The sequence below is a fragment of the Symphalangus syndactylus genome, chromosome 5 (assembly GCF_028878055.3).
Source record: "Symphalangus syndactylus isolate Jambi chromosome 5, NHGRI_mSymSyn1-v2.1_pri, whole genome shotgun sequence".
Classification (NCBI taxonomy): Eukaryota; Metazoa; Chordata; class Mammalia; order Primates; family Hylobatidae; genus Symphalangus; species Symphalangus syndactylus.
This window is the reverse complement of record NC_072427.2, coordinates 127,990,816-128,012,932: the sequence shown is the minus strand read 5'-3', so window position 1 is coordinate 128,012,932 and position 22,117 is coordinate 127,990,816. Positions and strand designations below refer to the sequence as shown.

General features: G+C 40.4%; 1 protein-coding gene across 8 annotated transcripts in view; it reads right to left on the bottom strand.

Annotated features, from left to right (window-relative positions):
- The window catches only part of SPG11 (SPG11 vesicle trafficking associated, spatacsin), a 120,730-nt gene that overhangs the window by 84,816 nt on the left and 13,797 nt on the right, over positions 1–22,117 (bottom strand). For all 8 annotated transcript variants that reach the window (XR_010120823.1, XM_055276767.2, XM_055276768.2 and 5 more), the window contains exons 7-9: positions 20,826–20,971; positions 5,225–5,357; positions 49–204 (exon numbers count right to left, since the gene is read on the bottom strand). Coding sequence is in view for 7 of the 8 variants with exons in the window: in XM_055276767.2 (XP_055132742.2) it covers positions 49–204; positions 5,225–5,357; positions 20,826–20,971 (435 nt within the window). In the remaining variant the exon portion in view is untranslated. The remainder of the gene's footprint in view (positions 1–48; positions 205–5,224; positions 5,358–20,825; positions 20,972–22,117) is intronic.

Below are 22,117 nucleotides of genomic sequence, written 5' to 3'. Positions count from 1 at the left end.
CTGACACAGGAACAGTAGAATTGACCCCTTCCTAGCTGCTATTCTTACCTTCAGTGTGAATAAAAAGCTCCTTTATTTGGTTGTTAAGGAAAGACAGTGTAAGATTAAGCAATTGTTCTGAAAAGTGTTTGCTTTGGGGTTCAGAATAACTTTCTCTAATTGCTGAGCAAAGTAAATCCAACGCTGGTATCAGCTCTTCCACATCTGAGAAAGAACCAAAGAAATTAAAGAACACTAGGATTCTCACAATAAAATTAACATTATCAAAAATATCATGTCACAATATTTTTAAACATAAAACAGGGACCAACATCTTATCTTCAAAAAGCTCACAAAACTTTTCTGCAGGCTTATTACCTGCAAACTTTAATGATTCTAATTATTAATAGTTATCATTTACTGATATCACTGCTAACTACCCTTTTGCCGACCACCTACATCTTAAGTACTGTACTTGTTGTTTTATAAATGCTATCTCATTTATTGCTTTCAACAACTTAAGAGGTAGGTGTGTATTACATTCTCTTTCCATAGATTAAAAAAACTGAGGTTCAGAAAGGATAAGTAACTTGCCCGAGCTAATTTAGAAAGTAAGTGGCAGGGCCAGGCGCGGTGGCTCATGCCTGTAATCCCAACACTTTGGGAGGCCAAGGCAAGCAGATCACTTGAGGTCAGGAGTTCGAGACCAGCCTGACCAACATGGTGAAACCCCGCCTCTACTAAAAATACAAAAATTAGCCAGGCGTGCTGGTGGGTGCCTATAATCCCAGCTACTCAGGAGGCTGAGGCAGGAGAATTGCTTGAACCTAGGAGGCAGAGGTTGCAGTGAGCCAAGATTGCGCCACCATACTCCAGCAGCCTGGGCAACAGAGTGAAAAAGGAAAAACAAAGTAAGTGGCAGGGCCAAAATTTGAATTTAAGCCTGTCTGATTGCAAAGCTATTCTGTGCTAAACATTCAAGTGAAAGCAAGAAGTGTGGGCCCCTGGATGTTGTGTCTGTAGCTGAAGGCTCTAAGTGATTCCTGTTTGTCTCAGCACTCCCCCCACCACCCCCTGCGGATTACATCTGTGAGATGTATGAGAATTATGGGAAACGGGTTTTCCCCCTAGGGGAGTAGGTAAGGCTATTCCCAGTGCTTCTCATTCCGGATCCATCTCCACCCTTTACAGCTGAGCAGTGCAGGTGAGAGTGGAATGAGGAGAAATCACTAACCACCAAACAACAGAAGTGAATAATGACTCTACAACTGCTGATGGAGGCCTGCTCAATATCAGAAACTAGGCCTTTTTCTATAAATTTAAGCAGTTTTTAAAACATCAGAGCATTAGAAAAGCTGGCAATTCAAGAAAGAGGAGACCAAACTCTGCACTCAAAATAGAATGTGTGCGTTTTTGTTTTTTTTTTTTTTATTATACTTTAGGTTTTAGGGTACATGTGCACAATGTGCAGGTTTGTTACATATGTATCCATGTGCCACGTTGATTTCCTGCACCCATTAACTCGTCATTTAGCATTAGGTATATCTCCTAATGCTGTCCCTCCCCCCTCCCCCAACCCCACAACAGTCCCCAGAGTGTGATGTTCCCCTTCCTGTGTCCATGAGTTCTCATTGTTCAATTCCCACCTATGAGTGAGAACATGCCGTGTTTGGTTTTTTGTCCTTGCGATAGTTTACTGAGAATGATGTTTTCCAGTTTCATCCATGTCCCTACAAAGGATATGAACTCATCCTTTTTTATGGCTGCATAGTATTCCATGGTGTATATGTGCCACAAAAAATCCTCAATAAAATACTGGCAAACCGAATCCAGCAGCACATCAAAAAGCTTATCCACCATGATCAAGTGGGCTTCATCCCTGGGATGCAAGGCTGGTTCAACATACGCAAATCAATAAATGTAATCCAGCATATAAACAGAACCAAAGACAAAAACCACATGATTATCTCAATAGATGCAGAAAAGGCCTTTGACAAAATTCAACAACCCTTCATGCTAAAAACTCTCAATAAATTAGGTATTGATGGGACGTGTTTTTGTTTTTTTCAGACGGAGTTTCACTCGTCTCCCAGGCTGGAATGCAATGGAGCGATCTCGGCTCACTGCAACCTCCGCCTCCTCACTTCAAGTGATTATCCTGCCTCAGCCTCCCGAGTAGCTGGGATTACAGGCATGCACCACCACACACAGCTAATTTTTGTATTTTTAGTAGAGATGGGGTTTCACCATGTTGGTCAGGCTGATCTCGAATTCTTGACCTCGTGATCCACCCATCTCGGCCTCCCAAAGTGCTGGGATCATAGGCGTGAGCCACTGCACCCAGTCTGGGAATGTGTTTTTAAAAGAAAATATCTTTCCACCATATATGAGATTTAGGAAGAAAAAAAAAGAAAACATCCAATTCATTTTCTTAGTGAAAGCTAATACTACATCAGTGGAAAAAGAGCAGGTTGTAATTTTCTCCATGTAAGTAGACTACAAATTGATACAACTTTTGAAGGACAATTTATCAAGGTGTTTAAAAATATAAATTGTGCATACTCTTAAACCTGGAAATTCCAGGTCTAGAATTTAACAATAAATTCTAGTAATATAAGTAAATGATTATATATGTGAAATTACACACACACACAGCATTTCTAGCACACTGTTAATAGCTAAGAACTAGAATAAATCTAAATGTCTAACAGGAGTTTGGCTTGGTGAATTATGGTACAGCCCACACAATGAAATTCTATGTCATCATATTTAGTAAGTATATATTAACAAGAAAGATGTCTATAGTATAAAGTAGGGAAAAAACACAGATTATAAAACCGTATTTACAGAGTGTCAAAGGACAAAATTACAACAATTTAGATTAAAGATCTCAACTGGTTTTACTGCAACTCTAGAATGTGGCAACACTTAATTTCATAACATGGAAAAGGTGTTCTAGTGAGCTGAGCAGAAGGGGTTGGCTTTATAGACATGGAAGAGTTGAAGAAAGCAGAAGTAATGAAAAAAGGGCACATTAGTTGTTTCAAAGCTACTTTTTTTGTAAGATGAAGGAGGACAGAATAATACAAAAAATACTGATCATTTAACATGAAGCTACTTCAGGCTTTTTTTTTTTTTTTTTTTCAATTAAAAATAGAGGCAGAGTCTCACTATGTTGCCCAGGCTGGTCATGAACTCTTGGTCTCAAGTGATCCTCCCGCCTGGGCCTCCCAGAGTGTTGGGATTATAGGAGTGAGCCACTGCACCCAGCTTGCTTTTTTTTTTTTTTTTTTGAGACAGTCTCACTCTGTTGCCCAGATTGGAGTGCAATGGCGTGATGCCGGCTCACTGCAGCCTCAACCTCCCAGGCTCAAGCAATCCTCCTACCTCCCTTTCCTGAGTAGCTGAGACCACACACAGCTAATTTTTAAATTTTTTTGTAGAGGTAAGGTTTCACTATGTTACCCAGGCTAGTCTCAAACTCCTGGGCTCAAGAGATCCTCCTGCTTCAGCCTCCCAAAGTGCTGGAATTACAGGCATGAGCCACTGTACCTGGCCTACGTTACTTCTTTTACGTAAGGATTGTATCAGAGGAACTTCATTATCACGCTGATTGAAGACTGAAACTGGACTTTTTGGGATTATTGGCTCTCTCCTAATTTCTCCCAATGTCAGAAGACCACCTTATTTTAAGTTTGATGCTATGGAACTTTAGCATAGTTGACTCCATTTTGATTTCTGTTCTGGTCTGACGGGGCCTAGTACAGCTCACACCAAAACAATAGTCTCCTATAATTTTTATTTAACAAGGGGAAAATATACTTTATTACCTTGTTGTTCTAAGGAGAGAATTTGCATGGCTACCTGGTCCAAGAATAAAAGGCAGGCCAGGCGCGGTGGCTCACGCTTGTAATCCCAGCACTTTGGGAGGCCGAGGCGGGCGGATCACGAGGTCAGGAGATCGAGACCACGGTGAAACCCCGTCTCTACTAAAAATACAAAAAATTAGCCGGGCATGGTGGCAGGCGCCTGTAGTCCCAGCTACTCGGAGAGGCTGAGGCGGGAGAATGGCATGAACCTGGGAGGCGGAGCTTGCAGTGAGCCGAGACTGCGCCACTGCCCTCCAACCTGGGCCACAGAGCGAGACTCCGTCTAAAAAAAAAATAAATAAAAATAAAAAAAATTAGGCTTCCTATTTATTAAAAAGGAAAGCCAAAATCTTGAAAAGTGTTGATAATGTGGCAAAAAAGCAGAGAAGTCTGGGTGAATTTTTTTTTTTTTTTTTTGAGACAGTCTTACTTTGCAACTAGGCTGAAGTGCAGTGGCACAATCACAGATCACTGCAGCCTAGACCTCCCAGACTCAAGCAATCCTCAGCCTCAGCCTTCCAAGTAGTTGGGACTATGGATGTGCCATCATGGCCAACTAATTTTAAAAATTTTTTTGTAGAATGGGGTCTTGCTATGTTCCCCAGACTGGTCTCAAACTCCTAGACTCAAGCGATCCTCCCACCTTGGCCCCCAAAGTGTTAGGATTACAGGGCGAGCCACTGCATCCCCCCAAAAATTCTTATAACAAATCCTAATCCACAACTCGGAAAGCCACACCATCAATACACATCTCAGATGGTTGCAGGGGCAGGCAATTTTCCAAATAAATGTTTTTCTGTCGTGTATAAAACTGTCTTGAATTTGAAAGATTGTCTCTTCCTTGCATACCAAAAATACCGAACACAGTAAAAGATATGAGCAATAAATAGCCCATATAGTATGATGACATTTATAGAATCTGATAACACTGCCAAATTTCCACGAAGTTGTCCATGTATGATGGCTCACGCCTGTAATCCCAGCACTTTGGGAGGCAGAGGATTGTTTGAGCCCAGGAGTTTGAGACCAGCCTGACAACACAGTGAGACCCCATTCTCTACAAAGAATAGCTGAGTGTGGTGGCATACACATGTAGTCCCAGCTACTGTAGTAGGCTGAGATGGGAGGATTGCTTGAGTCCAGGAGGTGAGGCTGCAGTGAGCTGTCATCACACCACTGCACTCCAGGCTAGGCAACAGAGTGAGACTCTGCCTCAAAAAAAAAAAAAAAAAAAGAAAGTTTCCAAAAAGTATATAAAATCCCATGACTAAGTTTTGGCAAGTAAATGAGTCATCAGAAAACACAACATCATAATTTGAAAGTTATTAAGATGATCAAATGATAAATACAAATGTAGAAATCTTTATTCCACTTACTTCTTAAATATAAATGGGATGACAAGTGATCAAACTGATCAGATACAGAAGATTTCGAGGATGGATTAAAAAGATTTTCCTTGCTCTTCAAAAAGAAATTTACTGTGTCCAGCTGACGATTTTCTAACCCGGCCTGAAATGAGGAGGAAAATAAAAATCAGAAAAAAATTACAATAGGAAAAAAAATCACGATTCAGATTTTTAAACAAACTTTACAATTTAATGTGGTGAGACTACAGGAGGCAAAAGACTGTATGAGTACGTGGGCTCCAGTGAGGATTTTGAAAATGACTGATTATGCAATCTGGGGCAAAACTCTGTAACCTTTCTTTTCCTTTCTTTTTTTTTTTTTGAGTCAGAGTTTTGCTCTTGTTGCCCAGGCTGGAATGCAATGGCATGATCTTAGCTCAAAGCAACCTTTATCTCTCAGGTTCAAGAGATTCTCCTGCCCCAGCCTCCCGAGTAGTTCGGATTACAGGTGCCCGCCACCATGTCCAGGTAAATTTTGTATTTTTAGTAGAGACAGGGTTTCACCATGTTGGCCAGGCTGGTCTCGAACTCCTGACCTCAAATGATCCACCTGTCTTGGCCTCTCAAAGTGCTGGGATTACAGGTGCGAGCCACTGCGCCTGGTCCAATTTCTGCTTCAACAGAAAAAGGAGGTTATTAGACTACAAAACCTTTCCAGCTCTACCATTTTATAATTCTACAATTCAAAGCTAAATATTAGGGATTACTCTTACAATTAAGTTATATTCTATTTGAATTAAAATGTTATGGCAGTACAATATAAAGTCCTACTCTGTCACCCAGGCTGAGGTACAGTGGCATGATCTCAGCTCACTGCAACCTCTGTCTGCTCAGCATAAGTGATTCTCGTGCCTCAGCCTCCAGAGTAACTGCGACTACAGACATGCGCCACCACACCCAGCTAATTTTTTTTTTTTGTATTTTTAATAGAGACAGGTTTCACTGTGTTTGGCTAGGCTAGTCTTGACCTCCTGGCCTAGAGTGATCCACCCAACTCGGCCTCCAAAATTGCTGGGATTACAGGCATGAGCCACTGCGCCCAACCAGATTCTCAGTTGTCTTTTTTGAGACAGAGTCTTGCTCTGTTGCCCAGGATGGAGTGTAGTGGTTTGATCTTGGCTCACTGCAATCTCCGCCTCCCAGGTTCAAGTGATCCTCCTGCCTCAGAGTCCCAGGTAGCTGGGATTACAAGTGTGAACCACTACACTCAGCTAATTTTTGTATTTTTAATAGAGACGGGGTTTTACCATGATGGCCAGGCTGGTCTCAAACTTCTGACCTCAGGTGATCCTCCCGCCTAGGCGTTCCAAAATGCGGGGATTACAGGCGTGAGCCACTGCACCTTGCTGCATTCTATATTTTTAATAAAAATAAAATAAACATTCTTTTTTTTTTTAAGTATGATGGCCAAATATGGTGGCTCATGCCTGTAATCCCAGCACTTTGGGAGGTAGAGGCAGGTGGATGAGCTGAGGTCAGGAGTTCGAGACCAGCCTGGCTAACATGGTGAAATCCCATTTCTACTAAAAATACAAAAATTAGCCAGGCATGGTGGCAGGCACCTGTACTCTCAGCTACTCGAAAGGCTGGGGCAGGAGAATCACTGGAAGCCGGGAGGTGGAGGTTGTGGTGAGCCGAGATCATACCACTGCACTCTAGCCTGGGCAGCACAGCAAGATGCTGTCTCAAAAAAACAAAAACAAAAGAGCATGTGGCCTGAGAAGCCTAAAATATTTACCGTGTGATCCTTTACAAAGCTGGTGGGGCACAGTGGCTCATGCCTGCAATCCCAGCACTTTGGGAGGCTGAGGCGAGAAGATTGATTGAGCCCAGGAGTTTGAGACCAGCCTGGGCAACATAGTGAGACCTTGTTTCTAAAAAGGTTTTAGTAGAGACCTTGTCTCTACTAAAAAAAATAAAAAAGTAGCTGGGTATGTTGGCGCACACCTGTAGTCCTAACTACTGGGGATGCTGAGGCAGGAGGGTCTTGAGCCCAGGAAGTTGAGGCTGCAGTGAGCTGTGATTGCATCACTGTACTCCAGCCTATGCAACCCTGTCTCAAAAACAAAAAAAAAGAAAAAAGAAAAAAAAAAAAAAAAGCCAGGTACGGTGGCTCACTCCTGTAATCCCAGCACTTTGGGAGGCTGAGGCAGGTGGATCACCTAAGGTCAGGAGTTCAAGACTAGCCTGACCAATATGGTGAAACCCTGTCTTTACCAAAAATACAAAAATTAGGCCGGGCGCGGTGGCTCACGCTTGTAATCCCAGCACTTTGGGAGGCCGAGGCGGGCGGATCACGAGGTCAGGAGATCGAGACCACGGTGAAACCCCGTCTCTACTAAAAAAATACAAAAAATTAGCCGGGCGCGGTGGCGGGCGCCTGTAGTCCCAGCTACTCGGAGGCTGAGGCAGGAGAATGGCGTGAACCCGGAAGGCGGAGCTTGCAGTGAGCCGAGATTGCGCCACTGCACTCCAGCCCGGGCGATAGAGCGAGACTCTGTCTCAAAAAAAAAAAAAAAAAAAAAAAAAAAAAAAAAAATTAGCCGGGTGTGGTGGTGTGCACCTGTAGTCCCAGCTATTTGGGAAGCTGAGACAGGAGAATTGCTTGAACCCGGCAGGTGGAGGTTACAGTGAGCCAAGATTGCGCCATTGCACTCCAGCCTGAGTGACAGAGCAAGACTCCATCTAAAAAAAAAAAGAAAAATTTGCCACCCTTAGCATAAAGCATTGTGCATAGGAATCACCTGGAGAATTTGTCAAGCTGTGGACTGCAAAACCCTGCCCCTAGACTTTCTAATTCAACAGATATTGGGAGAGGCCTGAAAATTTGCATTTCTAATCTACAGGTCATGGTGAACTGCTGGTCCAGAAACCAGATTTTGAGAGACAATGGGCCAAAGTTCTGGGTGTTAATATACCAAGGGAGGTGAGACATACTGGTGGGAGTTATGTTGGAGGAAGAAAAAACAGGACAAACCTAGGGTCCATGTGAGGTGACACCCACCAAAAAAAGATAAACTAGAAAAAATTACTGGCCCCAGGGGAGACTATAAACAAACTATGCCTTTGTTCTGAGTGATGGGAATAAAAACTAAATTATCAATGAATAGAATATTCTTGTTCTTATATATACTAAAGTACTTAGAGTGAAGGATTATAAAGTTTGCAACTTTAAAACGGTTAAGCAAAAAAAAAAAAAAAGTACAATTAAAACAAATGTGGTTTCATCCTGGCTACCATGGTGAAACCCCGTCTCTACTAAGAAATACAAAAAATTAGTCGGATGTGGTGGTGGGCGCCTGTAATCCCAGCTACTCAGGAGGCTGAGGCAGGAAAATAGCGTGAACCTGGGAGGCGGAGCTTGCAGTAAGCCGAGATTGTGCCACTGCACTCCAGCCTGGGCAACAGAGTGAGACTGTCTCAAAAAAAAAAAACAAAAAACAAAAGACAAATGTGGTTTGGGAGGCAGGCAGGTCACTTGAGGTTAGGAGTTTGAGACCAGCCTGGCCAACATGGTAAAACCCCATCTCTACTAAAAATACAAAAATTAGCCAGGCGTGGTGGTGCACACCTGTAATCCCAGCTACTCGGGAGGCTGAGGGAGGAGAATCACTTGAACCCAGAAGGCAGGGGTTGCACTGAGCAGAGATTGCATCATTGCACTCCAGTGTGGGCAACAGAGCAAGACTCCATCTCAAAAAAAACCAAAAAAACAAAAAAAACCCCACAAATGTGGTAAAATGTTAATAGTTGGTGAATCTAGGTGAAATTTAACTTAATGTTCATTTTACTAATTTTTGAAGTTTTTCTATAGATTTAAAAATTTTCAAAATCACACATATAAAAACAATGACCAAATAGTAATTCTAAAAATAAAAATTTAAATTAGGAACAGATGTGTTTAATAGCAGATTAGACACAGGTGAAGAAAGAATTAGTGCACTGGGAGATATGAAGAAATTATCCACAATGTAACAAGGTCTCATAGCAGTTAAGAAGGATTGAGCAAAGTGTCAACAGTCTAACTACTTCTGATTGAAAGACCAATGTGACAAATGGAAGATACATTTTGTTTTCCTTTTTTCTTTGGAGACAGGATCTCACTCTGTTGCTCAGGCTGGAGTGCAGTGCCTCAATCTCACTCAGTGCAACCTCCACCTCCTGGGTTCAAACGATTCTCCTACCTCAGCCTCTCAAGTAGTTGGGATTACAGGTGTGAGCCACCATGCCCGGCTAATTTTTTTGTATTTTTAGTAGAGATGGGGTTTTGGCATGTTGGCCAGGCTGGTCTCAAACTCCTGGCCTCAAGTGATCTGAGCACCTCGGCCTCCCAAAGTGCTAGGATTACAAGTGTGAGCCACTGTGCCTGGACTGGAAAATACGTTTTCAATTTTCAAGCACATGGAACTTTTATTAAAACTGAGTAGTCATGTGCCACATAACAATATTTCACTCAACAACTGGCTACATTTACAATGGTGGTTCCCATAAGATTATCATAGAGCTGAAAATTCCTACAGCCTATTATTTACTATGCTATACTTTCGTTATTTTAGAATGTACTACTTATTTCTTTTTTAAGCTGGCTATAAAACAGCCCCAGGTAAGTCCTTCACAGTATTCCAGAAAAAGGCATATGAGACGATAGCTCCATGCATGTTACTGCCTCTGAAGATTGTCCTGTGCGACAAGATGTAGAGGTGGAAGACAGTGATATCGATGATCCTAGGCCTAGGATATGTATGTGTTTGTGCCTTCATTTTCAGCAAAAAGTTTAAAAAGCAAAATAAATGGTGGAAAATGAACCTAAATACATAATGTCTAATGTGGTTAAAAAAATAAAACACAACAATAACATGAATAGGCTAAGAGTAAATGAAGTTAAAGCATTCAACGGACCTGTATTATTCAAAATAATTAGTTATTAACTGTAGATCTGAGCTGGGTGTGGTGGCTCACGCCTGTAATCCCAACACTTTGGGAGGTCGAGGCGGGTGGGTCACTTGAGGTCAGGAGTTCAAGAGCAGCTGCCCAACATGGTGAAATGCCTCTACTAAAAATACAAAAAATTAGCTGGGCATGGTGGCAGGTGCCTGTAATCCTAGCTACTCAGGAGGCTGGGGCACAAGAATCACTTGAACACAGGAGGTGGAGGCTACAGTGAGCCAAGATCGTGCCACTGCACTCCAACCTGGGGGACAGAGCAAGACTCCAGCTCAAAAACAAACAAACAATGACAAAAACACAACCCCCCCCCCCCACACACACACCAAAAAAACAAACTTTAGATCTGATAATTTAAGTATCTACATTATATTCCCTAGGATAGCTTCTTAAAGAACAGAAAGTGAATAATTTCTAAACTAGTATAGGGCAGAAAGGAGCTCCTGGAGTGCATGTGATGTTTTATTTCTTGACCTGGATAGTGGTTACAAGAGTTTTTGCTGATAATTATTTGTTGGCCAGGCGCAGTGGCTCATGCCTGTAATCCCGGCACTTTGGGAAGCCGAGGTGGGTGGATCACCTGAAGTCTGGAGTTCAAGACCAGGCTGGCCAACATGGGGAAACCCTGCCTCTACTAAAAATACAAAAATCAGTTGGGTGTGGGGGTGCATGCCTGTAATCCTAGCTACTAAGGAGGCTGAGGCAGGAGAATCGCTTGAACCCGGGTTGCGGAGGTTTCAGTGAGCCGAGATTGTGCCACTGTACTCCAGCCTGGGCGACAGAGTGAGACTGTCTCCAAAAAAAAAATAATAATAATAGTAACTATTATTATTTGTTAAACTGTATTCTGCGTATGTTTTTACATATTGTATTTCACAACACAAAAATAAAAATGTATTAATGTGGTTCATTACAGTAACAAATTAAAGGAGACTATTCATATGATTATCTCAATAGATACAGAATAGGCATTCAATAAAATCCAATACCCATTCATGATAAAACCTCATAGAAGGGAACATAAGGGAACTTAAACTTACAAAGGGTATCTTAAAACACACACACACACAAACACAGATACACACACACACAGAGATGGAGAGACAGAGAGAGAGAGAGAGAGAGCGTGTGCTCTACTCAGGAATAAGGCAAAGATTACTTCTGGATAATGTTATACTAGAGATCCTAGTACCCCAATTAAGAAAAAAGGTGGTGACTAGGTGTGGTGGTTCATGCCCATAATCCCAGCACTTCTGAAGGTCAAGGAGGGAGGATTGCTTGAGCTAGGAATTTAAGACCAGCCTGGGGCACATGGCAAAACCCTGTCTCTACAAAAAAATAAAAAAATTAGCTGGGTGTGGTGGCGTGCAACCTTAGTCCCAGCTACTCGGAGGCTCACATGGAAGTATCCCTTGCAACTGGGAGGCGGAGGCTGCAGTGAGCCAGGACTATGCCACTGCACTCCATCCTAGGTGACAGAGTGAGACCTGGTCTCAAAAAAAAAAAAGTGCTAAAAAGTACATACAAGCATTTGAAAAGATGAAAGAAAACTATATTATTCTGATGTTATATGCATATTAACTATATAGAAAACTCAATAAAATCTAACAAATTATTAGGATTAATTTAACAAATTTGCTGGATATAAAAATCAATACACAAAAATTAATTATATTTCCTTACACTGTCAATTAACAAAATGTAATTTAAAAAATACCACTTGGGGTCGGGCATGGTGGCTCACGCCTGTAATCTCAGCACTTTGGGAGGCCGAGGCAGGCGGATCATGAGGTCAAGAGATCGAGACCAGCCTGGCTAACACAGTGAAACCCCATCTCTACTAAAAATACAAAAAATTAGCCAGGCGTGGTGGCACGTGCCTGTAGTCCCAGCTACTTGGGAGGCTGAGGCAGAAGAATCGCTTGAACCTGGTAGATGGAGGTTGCAGTGAGCCAAGATCACATTACTGCACTCTAGCCTGGGCGACAGAGCGAGAGTCCGTCTCAAAAAAAAAAAAAAAAAAAAAAAAAAAACACTTAGAATGAACAATACTTATAGTATTTAAATATACACACAACACACACACCAAAAATAAAGGAAAAGATGCCAAGCTTTTAATGGAAAAATTGTAAAAATTGGAATGTTTTAGTGAAAGACATTGATGAAGACCTGCCCCCCACCCCCAAAATGACAAGAGAGACTACGGATATAAAGATTAAATATCCTAAAGATGTCATTTCTTCCCAAATTGATATATAGATTTAATGTAATTCTAATATAAATCCTAACAATTTTTCATGAAACTTGACAAGCTAATCTTAAAAAGTAAAGATTAAGGAATAGACAACAATAAAGCCACCCCTGAAGAATAAGGGAATTTGCCCTAATTAAAATCCTCGATAATAAAGGCAAGATGGAATTGGCCTAAGGAAAGACCTATGAACAGAATAGAGAGGTCAAAAACAAATTCATGCATATGTGGAAACTTAATATATGACACTCAAGACATTTCAGATCAGCAGTAAAAGACAGGACTTTTTTATTTTTTATTTTTTGAGGTGGTGTCTCATTCTGTCGTCAGGCTGAAGTGCAGTGTTGTGATCTTGGCTCACTGCAACCTCCACCTCCCAGGTTCAAGTGATTCTCCTGCCTCAGCCTCCCGAGTAGTTGGGACTACAGGTGTGCACCACCATGCCCAGCAATTTTTGTATTTTTAGTAGAGACGGGGTTTCACCATGTTGGCCAGGATGGTCTCGATCTCTTGACTTTGTCATCTGCCTGCCTTGGCCTCCCAAAGTGCTGGGATTACAGGAGTGAGCCACCGCGCTCGGCCAGGACTTTTCAAAAAAGTGCTGAGACAAATGGTTTTCAGTATGAGAAAAAATTAAAATAGCCCATATCATGTATAAGTTTTAAATGGATAAAGAACTTAAATGTGAAAATCATAATTTATAGCTGGGTGTAGTGGTAGGTGCCTGTAATCCCAGCTACTTGGAAGGCTGAGGCAGGAGAATGGCTTGAACCTGGGAGGCAGACATTGCTGTGAGCCGAGATCTCTCCACTGCATTAAAAAAAATTCATAATTGAAAAACTTTTAGGAAAAAACAAAAACTATATAATTTAAGGACAGATGTCACAAATAGCATTAGTCATAAAGGAAAAGACTGATTAATTAAATTCCATTAAAATTAAGAACTATATTAAAGATTCCACGAATTAAGTAAAAAGACAAGCCACAGACTAGAATACATCCACCATACAAACAACAAAGAATTGGTATCTACAGAATATCCAACACTACAAACCAACAAGAAAAAGAATAATACCCCAAAAGAAAAATAGGCAAAAAACTTGAACAGTTACTTATGAAAGAAAAAAAATCCAAATATCACACACACACACACACACACACGCTAAACCTTAATCAGGGAAATGCAAATGAAAATCCATCATACCATCATACTGGAAAAAATGTTATAAATCAAGTGCTGGCAAGAACATGAAGAACATGCAACAATGAGAACTCATATACACTGCTGGTGAGAGCATAAACTGATAAAACAATTTTGGAAAACTAGAGTATTATCAATAAAATTAAAGATGTGCATGACGTATGATCGAGCAATTCTGCTTTCACCCTAGAGACACTCTTGCACATGTGCTGCAGCAGATACATGAGAAACTTTACAGCAACACTGCTTGTTAACAGGAAAAAAAAAAAGGAAACAACACAAAGCTGGATAAAGACATATTATACAGTGGGATACTATACAGGGGTGAAACTGAATGAACTATAGTTATATACATTAAACATGGATGAATCAAAAAAATCATGTTGAGTCTCAAAAAATATATATACAGTGCCAGGCATGGTGGCTCACACCTGTAATCCCAGCACTTTGGGAGGCTGAGGCAGGAGGATCACCTGAGGTCAGGAGTTCGAGACTTGCCTGGCAAACATCGTGAAACCCCATCTCTACTAAAATACAAAAAGTTGCCAGGTGTGGTGGAATGTGTCTGTAATCCCAGCTACTCAGGAGGCTGAGGCAGGAGAATCGCTTGAACCCAGAAGGCGGAGGCTGCAGTGAGCTGAGATAGCTCCACTGCACTCCAGCCTGGGTGACAGAGTAAGACTCTGTCTCAAAAAAAAAAAAAAGAAAAGAAAAGAAAAAAATATATATGTAAAATAAATAATATATATATACACACACACACATACACAGTGGTTCCATTTTATGCAAAATTCAACATTAGCTACAATTAAAAAGCATTATTTGGGGATACATTTATATGCAGAAAAATAAAATCATGAGAATGGTTAAAAATTTCAGAATGGCTGGGCATGGTGGCTTATGCCTGTAATCCCAGTGCTTTACGAGACCAAAGCAGGAAGATCGCTTGAGGCCAAGAATTCGACACTCACCTGAGAAACAAAGCAAGATTCCATCTCTACAACAACAACAAAAAATAAATAATAAAAATTATCTGGGTGCAGTTGTATGCACCTGTAGTCCCAGCTACTTGGGAGGCTGAGGCAGGAGGATCACTTGAGCCCAGGAATTCAAGGTTACAGTGAACTATGATCACACTACTGCACTCCAACCTGGGTGACAGAGCAAGACACTGTCTCATTAACAAATAAATAAATAAAATTTCAGAAGAGTGGTTAATTCTGAGGCTAGGCAAGGTAAGGGACTAGGATCGGGCAGGGCATACACATTCAAAGATAGCCATGATATTCTATTTCTTGCCTTGATGGTGGATACAAGAATATTTGTTTTATTATTGTTATCACTTAAAATATATATTACTCATTCTTTTTTATGTAGGAGGAGACCGGGCCAAAGCAATGTTGTATATACAATGCAATACTAATTAAATTCACACAGAGACATGTGTACTGTGTAAGGGGAGAGGCACTGTGTGAATTAAAATCCTGGTGCTACCACCTATGCCCATGTATAGCTGAATTAGATTTCCTAACCTCTTTGTGCTTCAGCTCCCTGATCTATAAAATGGCGCTAACAGTATTAACCCTATAGGGTTAATAAGAAAATTAATGAGATAACACTTGTCTATTATTAACATAGAAAAAATAACTATAAGGAAATAACACCCAAATAGTAAACATGATTACTTCTGGATGGTAGATTTACAGAAGACTTAATTATTTTTCTCACAATGATATTTTAGATTATATAAAAATAAGTTTTTCAACAAATGGTCTGGGACAACTGAAGATCCACAAAAGAATGCAAAAGAATGAAGTTGGCCTCCTCCTTCATACCATATAAGAAATTGAACTTAAAGTGCATAATAAACCTAACTGTAAGAGCTAAAACTATAAAAGTCTTGTAAGAATAAATCTGCACCGTCTCAGATTAGGCAATGCTTTCTTAGATTCAACACCAAAAGCAAAAATGACCCCCTCATCACCCCCAAAAAGATACATTGACTTCATAAGACTAAAACACTTCTGTGTTTCAAAGGACACCATCAAGAAGGTGAAAAGCCAAAAAAACTGAGGAGGAACTCCTCCCCAACTCATTCTATGACGTCAGCATCATTCTGATACCAAAACCTGGCAGAGACACAGCAAAAAGAGAAAACCAGGCCAATATCCTTAATGAATATAGATATAAAAATTATCTGGATGGGTGCGGTGGCTCACGCCTGTAATCCCAGCACTTTGGGAGGCCGAGGTGGGTGAATCAAGAGGTCAGGAGTTTGAGACCATCCTGGCTAACACGGTGAAACCCCGTCTCTACTAAAAATACATAAAGAAAATTAGCCGGGTGTGGTGGCGGGCGCCTGTTGTCCCAGCTACTCAGGAGGCTGAGGCAGGAGAATGGCGTGAACCCAGGAGGTGGAGCTTGCAGTGAGCCGAGATTGCGCCACTGCACTCCAACCTGGGTGACAGAGCGAGACTCCAACTCAAAAAAAAAAAAAAAAAAAACTAGACAAAATACTAGTGAACTGAATCCAGCGAAACATCAAAAAGCTAATCCAACAGAATCAAGTAGGCTTTATCCTTGGCATGCAAGACTGGTTCAACATATGCAATCAATAAATGTGATTCATCATATAAACAGAAGTAAAAACAAAAACCATTGCTTGCTCCTCAAGTAATCCTCCCTTCAACATCCCTTCATGTTAAAAACCCTCAACAAACTAGGCATTGAAGAAACATATCTCAAAATATCAAGAGCCATTCATGAAAAACCCATAGCCAACATCATACTGAATGGGCAAAAGCTGGAAGCATTCTCCGTGAGAACCATAACAAGACAAAAATTCTACTCTCACCACTCCTATTCAACATAGTACTGGATGTCCTAACCAGAACAATCAGGCAAGAGAAAGAAATAAAAGGCCTCCAAATAGGAAGAGAGGAAGTAAAACTATCTCTGTTTGCAGCTGACATGATTCTATACCTAGAACACCCCACAGTCTCTGTTCAAAAGCTCCTGGATCTGATAAACAACTTTAGCAAAGTTTCAGGATACAAAATCAATGTAAAAAAAAAAAAGTCAGCAGCATTTCTATACACCAACAACGTCCAAGCTGGGAGCCTAATAAAGAATGCAATCCCATTCACAAAAGTCACAGAAAGAATAAAATACCTAGAAATACAGTTAGAGAGATGAAAGATCTTTACAATGAGAATTACAGAACAATGCTGAAAGAAATCAGAGATGACACAAACAAATGGAAAAACATCCCATGCTCTTGGATAGGAAGAATCAATATTGTTAAAATGGTCATACTGCCCAAAGCAATTTACATGTTCAATGCTATTCCTATCAAACTACCAATGACATTCTTCACAGAATTAGAAATAACTATTTTAAAATTCATATGGATCCAAAAAAGATCCCGAATAGCCAAAGCGATCTTATGCAAAAAGAACAAAGCTGGAGACATCATCACTTCTCGGCCTTTTGTCTAAGAACAATTGCAGCTGCAGGCTTCACATTACCTGACTTCAAACTACACTACAAGGCTACAATAACCAAAACAGCATAGTACTGGTACAAAAGCAGACACACAGACCAATAGAACAGAACAGGGAGCCCAGAAATAAAGCCACACACCTACAGCTATCTGGTTTTCCACAAAGTTGACAAAAACAATGGGCAAAGAACTCCCTATTCAATTAATGTGCTGGGATAAAAGGCTAGCCATATGCAGGTGATTGAAACTGAACCCCTTTCTCATACCATATACAAAAATCAACTCAAGTTTGATTAAAGACTTAAAAGTAAAACCTAAAACTATAAAAACCCTGGAAGATAACCTAGAAAATGCCATTCTGGACATAGGCCCTGACAAAGATTTCATGACAAAGACACCAAAAGCAACTGCAACAAAAACCAAAAATTGACAAATGGGACCTAATTAAACTAAAGAGCTTCTGCATAGCAAAACAAACTATCAATAAACGGACAACCTAGAGAATAAGACAAAATATTTGCAAACCATGCCTCTGACAAAGGTCTAGTATCCAGAATCTATAAAGAACTTAAATTAACAAGCAAAAAATAACCCCATTAAAAAGTAGGCAAAGGACAGGAACAGACTTTTCAAAAGAAGACATACACATGACCAACAAGCATACGAAAAAATGCTCAATATCACTTATCATTAGAGAAATGCAAATCAAAACCACAATGAGATACTATCTCACACCAGTCAGAATGGCTATTATTAAAAAGTCAAAAAACAACAGGTGCTAGCAAGGTTGCAGAGAAAAGGGAAAGCTTATACAATGCTGGTGGGAATGTAAATTAGCTCAGCCACTGTGGAAAGCAGTTTGGCAATTTCTCAAAGAACTTAAAGCAGAACAATCATTCAACCCAGCAATCCCATTATTGGGTATATAACCAAAGGAATATCAATCATTCTACCATTAACATACATGCACACATATATTCCTCACAGCACTATTGACAATGGCAAAGACATGGAATCAACCTAAATGCCCATGATTGGCATTTAGGTTGGCAAACTAGTGTATTAGTCTGTTCTCACACTGCTATAAAGATACTACCTGAGAAGGGAGGTTTAATTGACTCACAGTTCTGCATGGCTGGGAGGCCTCAGGAAACTTACAATCATGGCAGATGGTGAAGGGGAAGCAAGGCATGTCTTACATGGTGGCAGAAGAGAGAGCACAGGGGAAAACTGTCACTTTTAAACCATCAGATCTCTTGAGAACTCACTATCAGGAGAACAGCATTGGGGAAACTGCTCCCATGATCCAATCACCTCCCTCCCTTGACACATGGGGATTACAATTCAAGATGAGATTTGGGTGGGGACACAGAGCCAAACCATATCAATTGGATAAAGAATTTGTGACACATATACACGATGGAATACTATGTAGCCATAAAAAAGAGCGAGGTCATGTCCTTTGCAGCAACACGGATGGAGCTAGAGGCCATTATCCTAAGTGAACTAATGCAGGAACAGAAAACCAGATACTGGGTGTTCTCACTTATAAGTGGGAGCTAAACACAGTACACGTGAACAAAAAGAAGAGAACAACAGACACTGGGGCTTACTTGAGGGTGGAGGGTAGGAGGAAGGTGAGGATTGAAAACTACCTATCAGGTACTATGCTTATTACCTGAGTGATGAAACAGTCTGTACACCAAACCCCCATGATATGCAATTTACCTATGTGACAAACCTGCAAATGTACCCGAACCTAAAATAAAAGTTAAAAAAATTTTAAAAAGGTGAAATAACAACCCAAAGAATGGGAGAAAGTATTTGTAAATCATGTATGTCATAAGGTCTAGCATCCAGAATATATACAGAACTCTTAGAACTCAATAAAAAGACAACCTAATTTAAAAAGGGGCTAAGTAATTCGACAGACATTTCTCTAAAGAAGACACACAAATAGCCAATAAGCATATGAAAACATGTTCAACATGTTTAGTCATCAGGAAAATACAAATGAAAACCACAATGAGATGCCATTTCATTTTGACTTCACACTGACTAGAATGGCTGCAATAAAAAACAAACAATAACAAGTGTTAGCTAAGACATGCAGCTAGCAGAACCGTCATACACTGCTGATGGGAATGTAAAACGGTGCAGTCACTGTGGAAGTTTGGGGATTCCTCAAAAATAATAAATGACCCAGTAATTCCATAGCCAGGTATATACCCAAGAGAAATGAAAACATATGTCAACACAAAAACTTGTACACAAATGTCCATAGCAGGATTATTCATAATGGCTAGAAAGTGGAGACAACCCAAATGTCCACCAGCTGATGAATGGATAAACAAAATGCAGTATATATTGATACAATGGGATATTCAGCCACAAAAAGGACTGAAGTTGTAGTGACACATGCTACAACATGGATGAACTCTGAAAACATGCTAGGTCAAAGATGCCAGTCACAAAGGTCAAATATTTTATAATTCAATTTACATGAAATGTCCAGAATAGAAAAATCTAGTCAGAAAGTAGATTGGTGTTTAAGACTTGGAGACAACAGGAAATAGGGAGTGGCCGCTAATGTTTATGGAGTTTCTTTTTGAGGTGATGAAAATGTTCTAGAGTTAGTGGTGATGGCTGCACAACCCTGAATATACCAAAGGCCATTGAATTGTACACTTTAAAAGGGTGTATTTTATGGGTATGTGATTTATATCTCAATAAAGCTGTCATTTAAAGAAACTGGCACATAACATTAATAACTTCAGGGACTGTGTAGTATAGCAGAAGGTACCCTGCCCTTGATTCTAGCTCCTGTCTTTATTAATATGGCTCTGGGTCACCCACTCAATCACTGAAAGCCTAAGTTTCTTCATCTGTAAAATAAAAAGAATATAAACTACCCAATCTGTCTCATGTGGTTGTTTTGGGACAAAATTAGATATTCCATGTAAAAGAGTGTTTGTGAATTATAAAATGCTAAATAAATTCAGGTTATGCCTCTTCTGAAGTTGGATTAGAATAGTAGGAAGCAGGCCGGGTGCAGTGGCTCACTCCTGTAATCCCAGCACTCTGGGACACAGCGGGTGAATCACTTGAAATTAGGAGTTCGAGACCAGCCATGGCCAACATGGCAAAACCCTGCCTCTACCAAAAAATACAAAAATTAGCTGGGCATGGTGGCGCGTGCCTGTAGTCCCAGCTACTGGGGAGGCTGAGGTGGAAGAATCGCTTGAACCTGGGAGGTGGAGGTTGCAATGAGCTGAGATTGCACCACTGCACTCCAGCCTGGGCAATAGAGTGAGACCCTGTGTCCAAAAAAAAAAAAAAAAAACAAGTAGGAAGCATAAGGTAGGAATAAAAGATCATTACTGTTCAAGCCTTCCATAGCTTATTTCCACTTCATTTAGTCTCATTAGCTTAATGTTGCATCCATTTCCTGTACCTTTTTCTTATTATTTACTACAATCTTATATCTTTTAAAGCAAAAAGGGTAAACTGCTAAGCAGTTAGGGTAATGAAACAGCCAGAACTGTTTAAATAGATATGCAAAGGCTATAGTTATTTTTGCTGCTAAATTAAATGAATTCTCTCAAATCCTAAGTTGAATAAAAGTATGTAACACAAAATAATTAAGTAATGTTCTTGGGCATTTAACTGTTACCTCTAGTGCATGTATGGGAATTGAGCATCTTCCCCAGCCATTGAGATGACAAAGAGTGTCCACAGTGCTGGCACTTCCATGGATCATGAGTCTGTTTAAAAACTCTTCTTGAGTCAAACCAAACAAAATCAGAGAGAGTCCATTCTCTACAGGAAAAATAAAAGTTAGCTTTAATAAATCAGATTAGATCTTAGGATTATGATTTAGAAAATGATTTTTAATTACCCAATACTTCAGTACTATAATTACAAATATATTTACTGGATATCATGTACTATAATGATCTTAACTCATCATGGTTTTTCAAAATTTTTATAGGAGAGTTTTGTGGGTTTTTCCTTTTTAGAGACAGAGTCTCCCTCTGTTGCCCAGGCTGGAGGGCAGTGGTGTGATCATAGCTCACTGCGGCCTCAGACTCCTGGGCTCAAGCAATCCTCCCGCCTCAGCCTCCGGAGTTGCTGGAATTACAGTTTCGTGCCATCACACCCAGCTAATTTTTAAAAAACTGTTTTGCTAATTTAAAAAATTTTTAGAATTGTTTTGTAGCGATAGGGTTTCACTTTGTTTCCCAGGCTGGTCTCAAACTCCTGGCTTCAAGTGATCCTCCCACCTTGGCCCCCCAAATGCTTTGATTACAGGTGTGAGCCACTGCACCCACCAAGAAAATTTGTCTTTAAAACACTGACCATAAGGCAAATTCTTATAAGAGCAATGCGTTTTATGAAATAGCACTAAATTAGCCAGGCACAGAGGCTCCTGCCTGTAATCCCAGCACTTTGGGAGGCCGAGGTGGGCAGATCACCTGAGGTCAGGAGTTTGGGACCAGCCTGGCCAACATGGTGAAACCCCATCTCTACCAAAAATACACAAAAATTTAGCCAGGTGTGATGGCGGGTGCCTGTAATCCCAGCTACTCAGGAGGCTGAGGCAGGAGAATCACTTGAACCTGGGAGGCAGAGGTTGCAGTGAGCCAGATCACACCATTGCACTCCAGCCAGGGAGACAAGAGTGAGACTCCATATAAAAAAAAAAAAAAAAAAAAAAGCACTAAACTCCACATTTCTACTTTATATTATCTTGCATAATCAATCCTGGAACCTTTAATCATTTATGGATGTCAGATTTCTGGTTTACTATTATAAAATAAAATAATTCATAGCATATTCCTGACACATAGAAATACATGATTACCAAAATTTGGGTATAGAAGAAACACATGGTTAATTCCAATTACAACATTCAATACCTTTGCAGAAGATGAATTATGTGGTGAATGAATGCATATCTGAAAT